A 12,630-nucleotide genomic window follows, 5' to 3' on the forward strand; every position below is an offset into this window, starting at 1 on the left:
AAAGGCAGATATTGTTGTATTGTTAAGGAACAATATCAGGAATCATCTAAATATGCTATTTGTAAAGGATGTAGTTCTAATATAAAACATAGGTTATAAATAAAAGTAGGGGGAAAATATATATATACACACAAATACTAAACATAAGAAAGTTAGCATGGTTTATATTATTATTAGAGTAGACTTTAAGATAAGAGTTTTACTAAAACAAAGAACTACCTCTTATAGTAATAATTATATAGTCATTGCATGAAGAAGACATGATGATTATAAATGTTTTGCATAACAACTAAAAAAAAATAGACAAACCAAAGGGCATTGTTGGAGATTTTAAAGCAAGATTGTTAGTAAAAATATAAACAATCTGAACAGCACAATCAACAAACTTGACCTAAATTGGTACTTACAAAACTATACACTTAAACAGCCAAAACTAATCTATGGAAAAATTAAAAATGGTTCATGCTTTTGGGAGTATGGCATTGAGGAACAACTAGGAAGGGACTGAGGAAACTCATTGTGGTGATGTTAATCTTTAATATCTTGAAAAATATTAAGTGAATGCATTTCTTAAAATTCCATGAATTAATTATGCAGAATTTGTGAAGTACACAGAAGGGAGTGTATTGCTATCTGTAATTTATTAAGAAATGCATCAAAAATAATGTGTATTATTTTTGTGTAGAGAGGAGAAAAATGAAGACATATCTGATAAGGCAAATATAATAAAATGACACTGACAATCTAGTTGGTAGGTGGTAATTGTAAAATTCTTTCAATTTTGGTGTATATTTGAAAGTTTAATGATAAATTTAAGGGGACAATAAAAATGAAATAAAAACCTTTCAAAAACAAAAATAAATTAGAATTCTTTGCCATCAGAACTGAAGCATAGTAATAAAGAAAGAGTAAACCAGATGTCAACTGGAATCTATGCTAAGTAAACAAGAGCCCTAGAAATGACAAATAAAAACTACTTCATTCATGTTTTAAAATTTGTTTAAATATAATCAAGTATTTAAAGTCAAAATATTAACAATGTATTTTGATGTTTATAAAATATTTTAGAAGTACAATGGATGAGATAAATTGTACAAGGGATAAGAAAAGAACTGGAGTATATGAAGGTAAGGGGCTTAACTAAATTATGACAATTTGAAGATGGATATTATAAATTTTGGAGAAATCATTAAAAATAAAAAAGGTGTAGCTATAACTTATGACCTAAAAGTAGAAAAAAATATATAAGACTAATAACTGGTCAATTAAACCAAATGAAGATAAGAAAAGAGGAGAAAGTAAAAAAGAGATAAAAATAACAAGAGGACATATTTAAGTCTCAGCATATTGATAAATATATTAAATGTATGTGTTTTAAACACTGCAGTGAAAAGGCAAGAATGTAAGACTCAATGACAAAGCAGAACTCAACCATCTGCTCTCTACCAAAAAAACATTTAAACATAAAGACATAAATAAGTTAAGAATAAGAGGAAGGAAAATCTATAAAATGCAGACATTCAGAAATCTAGAGTAACTTAATAATTTTAAAAATAGATATGAAAATACTAACCATGAGAAAGCTCTGATGACTATATTGACAGAGTAGACTTCAAGGCAAAGAATATTATCACCAGTGATGAAGAGAGACATGCCATAATAATAAATACTGCCAGAGATAAAGCAGATTTCCTAAAGACATATACTCATCACGGCAACATAACAAACTTACATATGTACCCAATAGAAAAATTCTCAAATACATAAAACAAAAATTGGAAAAGGTAAATAGACCAGTGCAGAGGTAAGTTGAAGATAATGAGGTATGTCAACGATAATCCTTCAACAATTGATACAACCAGGAAACAAAAAATCAGTAAAGATATAAAAGTGTGAATAACTTAACTAATATTTATAGAACATTGTAACCATCAAAAAGCAGCATATACATTATTTTCAAGTATATTCAATAGTTTAGACACAAGTTGAGCTACAAAGCAAGTATGAATGAATTCAAAGAACCCATATCATACAGGTTATGTTATTTCACTACCATTGAATTTAAACAAGAATACAATCACAAAATGCTGGAAATTCCTAAAGTATTTGCAAGTTAAACCACAGACACCTGTATATCACACCAGCCCCAACAAATTACAAAGAAAATATTCTCAATGAAAATGAAAATGCAAACATAACAGATCACAATGTATGAAGGAACTGAAAATTCCTTTCCTAGAGGGAAAATTTAGAGCTTCAAATGTTTGTAATTAGAAAAGAATAAAGTTCTTAAATGAAAGGTTTAAGAAAAGCTCAGAAAACTGTGGCCCATTGGCTGGTCCCTTTGCAAATAAAGTTTTACTGAAATCTAGCAATACCTATGTGCATATATATTGTCTATGACTGCTTTTACACTACAAAAGCAGAATTAAGTAGTTGCCACATAAACTATATATGGTACCCAAGTTTGAAATTTATCCTAACAAACCTTTTTGGAAAAGACAGCCAACGCTGATCTAAGGTTCCACCAAAAGAAGGCAGAATTAAAATGAATAAATTTAACCCAAAGTAGTAGAGAAAGGAAATAAGATAAAAAACCGACAATAAGAAAACAGTATTTATTTGAATCAATAAAACTGATAAACTTTCAGTTAGATTGATCAAGGTAAACAGAGAAAATTCAAATTCCCAATGTGAGAAACATAAAAAGGGATGTCACTACAAATCCTATAAATATTTAAAAGATTTTAAGGAAATAATATGAAAAATTCTATGGTAATGGCTATAGCCAATGTAGAGTTGGTCAAAAACCATTGTAGAGGAACATCTTCATCATGATTTAGTCAAACTCTCAATCCTTTTAAAGGGATTGTTTTAATGAAGGCAATTTTTTTCACTCTGCAAAAAAAACAAAGCCTCAATATAGCTAGAGAAACTGGAGGAAGGGAAAATTTTTTAAAAAGAAAGTTTTATTCACTTACATATTTGTTGTCCTATAAGAAATCTTCTGCTAATTATATAACTATTCTTTCTACTTTTTAATATTTTTTAGATATTAATAGACCTTTATTTTATTCCTTTATTTATATGTGGTGCTGACAATTGAACCCAGTGCCTCACACATGCTAGGCAAGCATTCTACCACTGAGTCACAACCCTAGCCCCTGATTTTTCTTTCTTAAGTCTTTCAAACTTAGTGCATTGTCTCTTTCCTGGAAATACTAGATTGTAAACAGAATTCAAGTAAGAACACCGTCTCACCATGACTATCAGAGCAGGCAAATGTTCAGAGTAGAATTTTTACTCTTGGAGAGTGATAATGGGAATGGTAGAAAAGAAAAAAAAAATCACTTCTAGGGGAGCAGGCCAGGAAAATGTCATCAGATAAAATTGTGAGATGTGATGAGTTAATACTCTTTAATATATTCTGGCTCTGTTTTAAAACAATCTGGTTTTTTAAAACTGTGTTAATCTGGATTACCACTCTCTTAGTTGACATCTCTTGGATAAGCATGCATTTATGAAACTAAACATTTGCATTAAAATTATTGTCCAAGTTTGGATGAAGAGGATTTTTTTTCTAATTCTAGTTTTACCACAGAGTCTTTATTTCAATCAATCTCGAAGTTGCACAAAGAAATTATAAGACACTTAATCAACATCCAGAAATGTGGCATTTATCACTGTCCTTATACATTACCATGAGGTAAAGATGACAAAACAGATTGGGGAAAGAATGTGTTTCACTTTCAAAATCTGAGCATCCTAATGGTTTTCTTGATGTGAAAAGTTTAATGAAAAAGTAGATTGATCTAATTTGGGATGTTTAAGTCATTGCAAATTTAAATTGTTCAAAAAAATAATAAGCAAGCTCTTGAGTCATACTGAGTGATTCACCCATGAATTCTTGAGGGGTTTAATTTAAAACAGCTCCAAAGAAACATGCCTACTCTCTAAGAGACAGAAGAGAACAACAGAAAAAGGAAGTTACTCTAGAGGAGAAAAAGTAAAGAATTAGGACAGAGTAGAACTTTGTCAGCCTGGCTGGTCAATCAGAGCCAGTGAATTCAAGATGTGCATGGGAAGTAGCAAGGTGTCTAGCCTCTGTGGAAATAAAGTCTTCTTCTCTGTTTCACACTCCTACTCACCTCCTCCTCTCTCGTCTTTTTTCTAGATCCCTAAGTGAGAGGAGTAGTGATTTGTATTGTTCACATTTCAGGGGACCCAGTGGCCCACATGCTTTCAGGATCTAACCTTCAAAGCACAAGAATGGCAGAGGGTGCAGGGTCATGATACTGTCTCCTACCTCTTTCCCACAGCAAGTGTGGGAAAGGTAAGACCTTCTTCCTTGTAGAAGAGACCACCCTTCTTCCCTACCCTCTCTGTCTTTTCGCACTGGCAGGCACCCCTGATGTTATTGCCTAAAACCATGCCACAGTTCCTATGAGAGCAGGACTAATGTGAGGCATCGGAAGTAGAGGATCCTTGCTCCACCGCCTCTCTGGCTCCATCTTGCCAGGCACTGGATAGCCTTTCAGGATGGAGACATGGTGTCAGGGTCCAGAATTCTGACTTTTCACAGCCCCCACCCCTTCTTTGCCTACATGTGAGGCCCTGGGTTCGATTTCTTAGAGTACATAAAAATAAAATAAAGGTATTGTGTCTACCTACAACTAAAATATATATATATATATATACATATATATATATATATATTTTTTTTTTTTTAAAGAAAAGGAAAGGAAATGTATTAGAATTCTACCATGCAGCTGGGAGACAAAGAACCAGGTAACAAGAAAAGGTTAGTTTTAATTCATTCTCTTTTTCTAGATCTCTTCTTCTGAGTGGAGGGAGGCACCTGAGCCAAGACACTATTTAGATACTCCTAGGTCCCTCTAGTAAAAGTGTCATTTCTGTGTAAGTTAAGAACATACTACAATTTCTTAACATATTTTTCTCTTCATTCTTTCCTTCTGGTACTGGGGATTAAATCCAGGGGCCCTCTACCACTGAGCTATGCCTGCAGTCCTTTTTTTTTTTTTTTTTTTTTTTTGGCTGGGGTGAGGTGGGGGGGTTGACCTCACACCTGTGAACTTCCTGCTTTAGCCTCTCTGGACCCTGAGATTATAGGCATGCACCACAATACCAGGCCCAATTTCTTAAAAAGTATAAGGATAAACCTTGAGAATTTGACTATTGACTGAAAATTTTAACATCTAGAAGGTCCAAGCAATGAAAAATCCAGAAGAAACTTCAGAGATGCAAGCAATAAAGTATGATACATTGTACACTCTTTGTGCTTACATTTTTGCTTTACTTCTGTTTACTATTAATTAGTTCTATCATTTTGTTATTCATTAAAATGAACTCTTTATATACATATGAACATATCAGCTAGAGATATTTAAGGATCCTTACAGACAGGTGGTCTACTTATAGAACACTTTCCACTACAGGTCTCAAAATGAAGACAGTACCTAAGCAGTTTGGTAGCTGTCAATTGCTGGTCCAAGACTTAGCAAGAACACACTAAACAGCTTCTGACTAATATTTTTGCATGCTGGACTCTTTTCCAAAGGACTTACAATACTCTTTTAAAAACCTACTCCAAAACCACAAATGGTATCAGATTAGCAGGCCCTGTGGGGCTCAACAACCTCCCTAACACCTACTCTATTCAGTTTCTCTTCTCTTAACCTGTTGAATACACGTAAGAGATGCAAGTACTGGCAAGGTAGAAAAAAAAAAAAAGTTGGGTATCTCGACCTGGAAGCTTTCCTCTAAAAGAGAAAGAGAGCATATTTATTCAAAAGAAAAATACTCTAAAAATGCATCTATAAATAACAATCATTTTCAAAAGACAGCAAATTTGTGAAGAATTGACTGTTTTCATGTAATCAACACTTCCAGGAGTGGAGAAACTTATTTCTTTCACATATACTTTCACATTGATTTACTCATTACAGGTTGAGAAAGGGTAGGTACTCCCTCCAGAAGTACAGAAGCAGTGGCACATCTTCAAAGAGCTGGGAATGACCCATCCTAGATGCACATGGGATGGTAGTAGAGCTAGAACAGAAGTTCTAAGGTACAAGACACAGAAAACAGGTCTCACCAAAATACATTTTCTATGTTGGGTCTCCAGATAAAAGTAAAGAGTACCCAATTAACTTGGAATTAAACAGCTATTAATTTTCAATATAGGTATGTCACATGCAACATTTATGACATGCTTATACCAAAAACATTCACTGTCTATGTGAAATGGAATTTAACTGGGTGTTCTGTGCTTTATTTGCTAAATTCAAAAGCCTATTCAAAGTGCCTTCCAAAATCAACTGTAAATGCCCTCGGTTTACAACTTTTTACCTTTAGCCCACACATATCCCCTGAACTTCAGACTCAAAAAATTAATTGCTTACTAGACATCTCTGTTTCAGTGTCTACTGGGCATTTAAAACTCAACATTATTTCCAACTGAGCATCCATTATCAGCCACCATGCCCTTCCTCTCGCCCAGACCAGCTTCTCCTGCAGTCTGCCCCACCCCAGTTAAGGTTCCATTCTTCCATTGCTTGGGTCAAAAATTCAAAATGTCATCCTTACCTCTTCATTTTCTCTTCCATTTCAAACCCTGTATTTCTTGTATAATTTTTGCAATTCAGAGGAATTCTATTTCACATGTTTAAGTTTAAGTCTAGATAATGGGTTTAGGCAGCACAGTCAATGAAGAAATAAGGCCCCAAGGGTGTTTGTACAGTTTTTTCTGGGCCAGAGATGTCTCATCCTTGGAATAAGGGAGTTCTTGCCACATTGTGTTAATCAACCAATAAATGACTGTGCTTAAAGAAGGGCAAAGGTAGTGACATCTTTTCATTTATAAACTCAGCCCCAGGGTTTCACTTTCACTTCCAAAAGCACCACTGAAAACTTTCCATGAGAACTGCTGTTAGACTTTTAGAGTAAGAGCATATAGCTTTCTGGACTCTCAATAAATTCTTTGCCAACCGATGACAACAGAGCTTCATGAAAGTAGAAGAGATTGCACACAGTATATATCGACATCATTTCCAAATCAAAATTTCAAGGTACAGATCTCCTGAACATTCACTGCCAGTTCTTTGTTTAAGATGAAAGAATGATGAATGTTCTGAGACTATCTCAGGTCTTTCTAATCAAACATCAATAAATCTAAAGTTTAGATAATCAGAGCAAAATAATTTTAAAAATCAACTCCAGAGCACTAAGTAATTTTTCTAAGTTTCCACCAGTTGTTACCCTCTGAGATTCTCAATGAAAAACAACGGTCTGTTCTCTACCTTAATGCATAATACCTCAAACACAATGAAGATCCCAGGGAAAGGCAGTCAAAGCATAAAGAGGTTATTGGTTTATAGTGTTTTCAGATACTTCTGGACTAGTGTTCAACAGAGCCAAATTGAAAGCTGGCACTTCATGTCATGCAGCTTTGCTGGCTACATCACCAAGTTGCCTCATATAACATTCTGGCAAGGGTGAGCACCTACTCGTAACCAAACAATATGTTATAATGTACTTACAAAAGGGTCCAGGTCAAAAATAAGGTAGGTACCCATGTGAGAAAATGAATTTAAAAGATTGAGAATAAAAACTACCTTGATTCCTTTACCCAATAACCAAAGATTGTATAAAATTAGAATAGTTGACAGAGGTAGCAGTAGACATTGGTTATGTGGGACACAAAAGGGGTACAAATTTCCTAGAGAAATTTTAAAATAATTGCATTTGACAGAAAAGTTCATTGTAAAGTTCAATTTTAATAACTACTTCTCTAGTATATTGACACATTAGCTCCATATCATGCATTTTCTTAGATTTCATATTTTGAAGGAACAATCAAATTTGAACGGATGACCTAATTTTTTCATTTTTTGTTCATTTCAAAGTCAAAAGTTTCCATGCCTTGTCAGGACATAATGGGGCATGTTTTATTCTGTTGGTATGCCCAGGGTCTCTGCAAATTTTAAAAGATTCTATCATAGAGGAAATATCCCATTCAAGCCTAGATTTTTAAAAATTGATTTTTTTTCAACATGTCCTGTAACCTAGTTATTAGCTCCCACAAATAAAAGTTATACAGTCAGCCTGTAGAGGCAGTTTCATAGATGCCCAGTCAAAGCTAGGATATCTGGAAGACTATATTTTGGGTGTATGTGGGGGTGGGTGTGTGTGTGTGTTTATGGGGGGGATAAACTCTATGAAATTGTCAAGAGCACTTTCAGTATCCCAAGTTAGCAGAATTTTTCACCCATTTCTTGTAAAGACTTCCCATTGTTGGTTTTCTTCCCACTGATGAATTTACTAACTCTAAATGCACATGTGTCACTTTCTCCCACCATCTTCCTGTCAGTCTCAGGGTAACTCTGTTTTTCTAAAAAATAAATAAAATGCTTTAACCCTCTGATTTTATCAATTAATTTCCAATTATCCATTTTTTACTTGAATAGTTAATGATTTACTTATATTTAGTGATTCTCTCAGGCCATTTGAAACACTGAAATGCGTACATGACAGCAATCATACTACTCAAAATATTCTCCTGCACATGGCACGCAGAGGAAAACTACCCACCCTGAGTATAGCTATTAATGTCAAACAGATTGTCATCTGGGAAAACAAAAATGCATCAAAATCAGCATCGGACAAAGTACAGCTCTATGGAAAAACACCAGGTTTTTATGTGCAAATGTCTTCAATGTCTGATTGAAATGTTTAAAGAATGAGTTAGCAAGGAATCTGTTCCTGGTCTATGTAATCCAGGACAATGTAATGAAAATAGTTTCAAAGCTTAAAGGTTTTTAGTCACAGCAGACTATGATTCTACCAAAGATGCATTTGCCCCAGATTCTAGTAAATATTGTAAAGCAACGTTTGGATTCTAGCTTGGGTCGAGGGCTCTATTTAGCCTATCAAGGCACAGACCTGTTATAAACGCTGGGGCGCTTGCCAGAATTTTTTTTCCCCTCAAACTCTGAGTAAAGATCGTACCTCGAAAGCAATGTGCGTTGTAAACCACGCAGATTTAAGCTCCTACTCCTGCCTCCCCAGCTTGGCACCAACGCCTCCTAAATCTCAGATCAATTGCCAAATCCCACTACCATCATGTCACCGTCCTTGCATAGCCCTCGGGGGCTCAGCATAGAGTCTCCCAAGGGCACTTAGAGCCTTCCAAGTCTCTGCAGGGTAAATTCATAGTGCCATCAGCTCCCAGCTCAGCACCCACCTACAAAAGCTCCTGCACTGATTCTACTGCAAACTGCCCCCAAATTAGTCACCCACCTCACCCTTACTATCCATACCCCACGTCCCGGACTCCCCCACCCCCCACTCCTCCTCCCAGGCTTCATCCTCAAACACACCTGTCTACTCCTACAGCTGCCAGACGTCAGGTGCCCACGCTGCACCCTATCCCGCGCCCCCTCAACCAGACTGGCGCTTCCACCTCCGCCCCGCGGACGGTCAGTTTACTCCGAGCACCCTCTTTTTCTCACCCGTGTGCTTACCGCCCCAACTCCCACCCTCGTAAGCACAGGTGGAAAAACACCCACCGTACCTGCCGAGAGTTCGGCGGCCACCGCAAACAGCAGGAGAGCCTGGCGGAGCGCTGAGCAGAGCGCCTGGGTCATGGCCACTTAGCGGCCGCGCCGGGGCTTGCGGGGCCCCAGAGCTGAGCAAGGCAGCTGGGACAGCGCGGGCCGCTTTGAAGTTCCCGGGGCGCGGGAGGGGAACGCAGCACCCGACACCCTTTCGAAGTGTGCGTTTGGCTTTAGTCAGCGCGGGCGCCCCCCTCCTCTGCCACCCCCATCCCACGCCCCCTGCGGCTGGCGGTGCGCGGCGCTCCTGCCACTGCCCCAGCAGCCGGCTGGGAGGGGGCGGGGGGCGGCAGAGCCCGCCCCTGCCGCGCCTCCACCCCCTACGCCCTCTGGCAGGCACCCGGCCAGGTGCTGCGGGGCAGGCGGGCCAAGGCGGCCCGAAGGCGGGACAGTGAGATCGCCCAGAGTCAGGCCGAAGAAAGAGGAGTGGTGGAGGAGCGCACTGAGCCCCCAGGACTACTCTGTGAGAGTAGTCAGGACAGGAGGGAAAACCCCGCTGAGACTTAAGGGAAACTTAAAATTATGCAGCAGTTGCTTTCTGGAGATCTGCTCTATGGTCTCCTGCAGAAGATCCACTCTTCTAGGTCTTTTGACATTCGTTTGTTTGCCCAGCTTAACTAGACTGTAACTAGTCTGCGCCATGAGTATACCCTCCGGTGTTCCTGCGGTTTTGTCCCACCACCACGTCCAGGCTGTTTGTGCGTCTGTGGAAGTGCGCCCTCTCTGTCCATCCCTGGAAATAACCAATTTTCCGGCTGCCTTTGGGACCTGCGACTTTACCTTAAACTTCTGATCCCTTTCAGAAACCCTCTGCTCTAAGAATGGCGACCAAAGTTGGACCACCTACACCAGTTGATGACATCATCTACTAAGGTGTAAAGAATTTTAGGACCCGACTTAGAAAGGTATCTCAGCAGCTACAATTTAGCAATTGAAGAACTGAAAAAAATTATACGCACAGCGAAGGGGAAGAAGTGTTTAAAGTAACACATTACAAGTAAAAGTATTGTTTAAACCCCTAGAGGCTTATCGTTAAATAGGGATGCTTGCCGTCTAAACTGTGATTCAAAACACAACAACATTATCAATTGATAGAAATTAGCCTAAACTCAATTCACCCTATGCAACTTGAATATAAAAATGAATGGATTATTTCATGTGAACAACACGAAAATCCAAGAATATACTACTGATCTTATTACTGCTAATAAAGGTTCCTTGAAAAGTGATTGGTCATGTAAATTAATTGCTTTAGAGGAAGAGATGACGTGCTTCTTCACCTAGCTCAGCACTAAACAGTGAGTGTTCTTATGAGGTCTATGAAATACCTGTTATATTAAAAATAAAAAGGCGAGTGACTGGTGATGGGGATGTAGCTCAGTGGTAAAGCATCCCTGGGTTCAATCCCCAGTAACAAAACATAAAGAATAAAAATGAACTTATTGTCAAAATATGACAATATTGTAGACAGGATGGTTGTTGAACTTTGAGGCATGAGGGTGACAATTCCAAGAATCTCTTCCACCACCGTGTGAATCAAAACATTCCTAGGTATAAAAAAGACTTCGTTCTCATTTTATCCTGGATACAAACAAACAAACAAAACTGGAGATGTGGGACAAGTCAGAATCCTTCCAAACACCCACAAAGCAGATGCTTTAAAATAATCAATAAAAGAAGCAAGAAAATACTAAGACACATATTTTGGCTGACTTGGTTTGCTCATTATTTGGTAACTGTACCTTAGATTGTGATCTCCATTTGGATCATGAGAGTTGGAGCTTGAAGAAAATGTAGTGCACTCTCGGTCTGCTTCCTTAAAAGTAAATGAAATTTCATTCCTCTCCATTTCTCAGAAGACTGGATCAAAAAAGGTAGTATATGTGAGAGCACTGTTAACCATAGGCATTAACTAATGTCAAGTGTTTACTCCCAACAGATTTATTTTGTCTTGAATACAGTAAGCAATGTCTTCTGCGAGTTGGAAAGTTCTTGTTTTCTAAGAAAGTGAGGTTATTTTACCAAGAAATCTGATGCAGAATAACTCAATATTCTGAACAAACTCATTCCTTTCCTCTTAATCAAATGGTGCATTGTCAATACAGTATCTACTAATAAATGTGAATATTGAGCACTCGAAATGTATTGGACCAAATTGACATTTACTGTAAGAGCAAAATACATGATAAATTTCAAAGAATTAGCAAAAAGAAAAAAAAACAAGACTGTAAAATACATTATTAATGACTTTTACGTTGCTTACAAGTTGACATAATATTTTGGGCAGATTGAATTAAATAAAATACAGCAGTGTACTGCATAACATTTCAGTCAGTGACAAACCTCATATACAACAGTGTTTCCGTAGATTATAATGGAGCTGGAAATTTCTATCGCCTAATGACACCATAGACATCCTAAAATTGTAGTATATTGCATTATTCACATGTTTGTGGTGATACTGGTGTAAACAAACCTACTGTGCCACCAGTCACATAAAGTATAATAAAATTATGTATAATATGTAATACTTTATAATGAAAAATGACTGCTACTGGTTTATATATTTACTGTATTATATTTTTATATTAGAGTGAATTTCAATATATGTTTATTATGTTTATCTTTAGAGTCTGTGTGCATGTGTATTCATATATAGTAAAACAAAACTTTAAATAAAAACGGGTGTATGGATATAAAAAAGAAAATATTTTGTACAGTTCTAAAATGTGTTTAAGCTAAGTAATATTATGAACAAGTCAAAAAGTTTTTTACATTAAAAAGTTTATAAAGAAAAAGTTTATATAGTAGCTAAGGTTAATTTATTACTAAAGAAAGAATTTTTTTTTTTTTCAAATTGAATGTAGCCTATGTATACAGCAGTGCACAGTGACATCCCAGGCCTTAGCATTCACTCACCACTCACTCACAATTCACCCAGAGCAACTTCCAGTCCTACAAGTTCATTCATGGTAAATGCCCCATATAGGTGTACCAC

At 36.9% G+C, this 12,630-nt stretch overlaps 1 protein-coding gene across 3 annotated transcripts in view; it reads right to left on the reverse strand.

The window, feature by feature from the left end:
- The window catches only part of Acvr1c (activin A receptor type 1C), a 77,860-nt gene extending 68,008 nt beyond the window's left edge, over window positions 1–9,852 (reverse strand). For all 3 annotated transcript variants that reach the window (XM_047547072.1, XM_047547069.1, XM_047547068.1), the window contains exon 1: window positions 9,593–9,852. In XM_047547072.1, the coding sequence (XP_047403028.1) occupies window positions 9,593–9,665 (73 nt within the window). In that variant the 5' untranslated portion in view covers window positions 9,666–9,852. The remainder of the gene's footprint in view (window positions 1–9,592) is intronic.
- Window positions 9,853–12,630: the final 2,778 nt, after the last annotated feature.

This window comes from Sciurus carolinensis, chromosome 3, assembly GCF_902686445.1.
Source record: "Sciurus carolinensis chromosome 3, mSciCar1.2, whole genome shotgun sequence".
In the NCBI taxonomy this organism is placed as follows: Eukaryota; Metazoa; Chordata; class Mammalia; order Rodentia; family Sciuridae; genus Sciurus; species Sciurus carolinensis.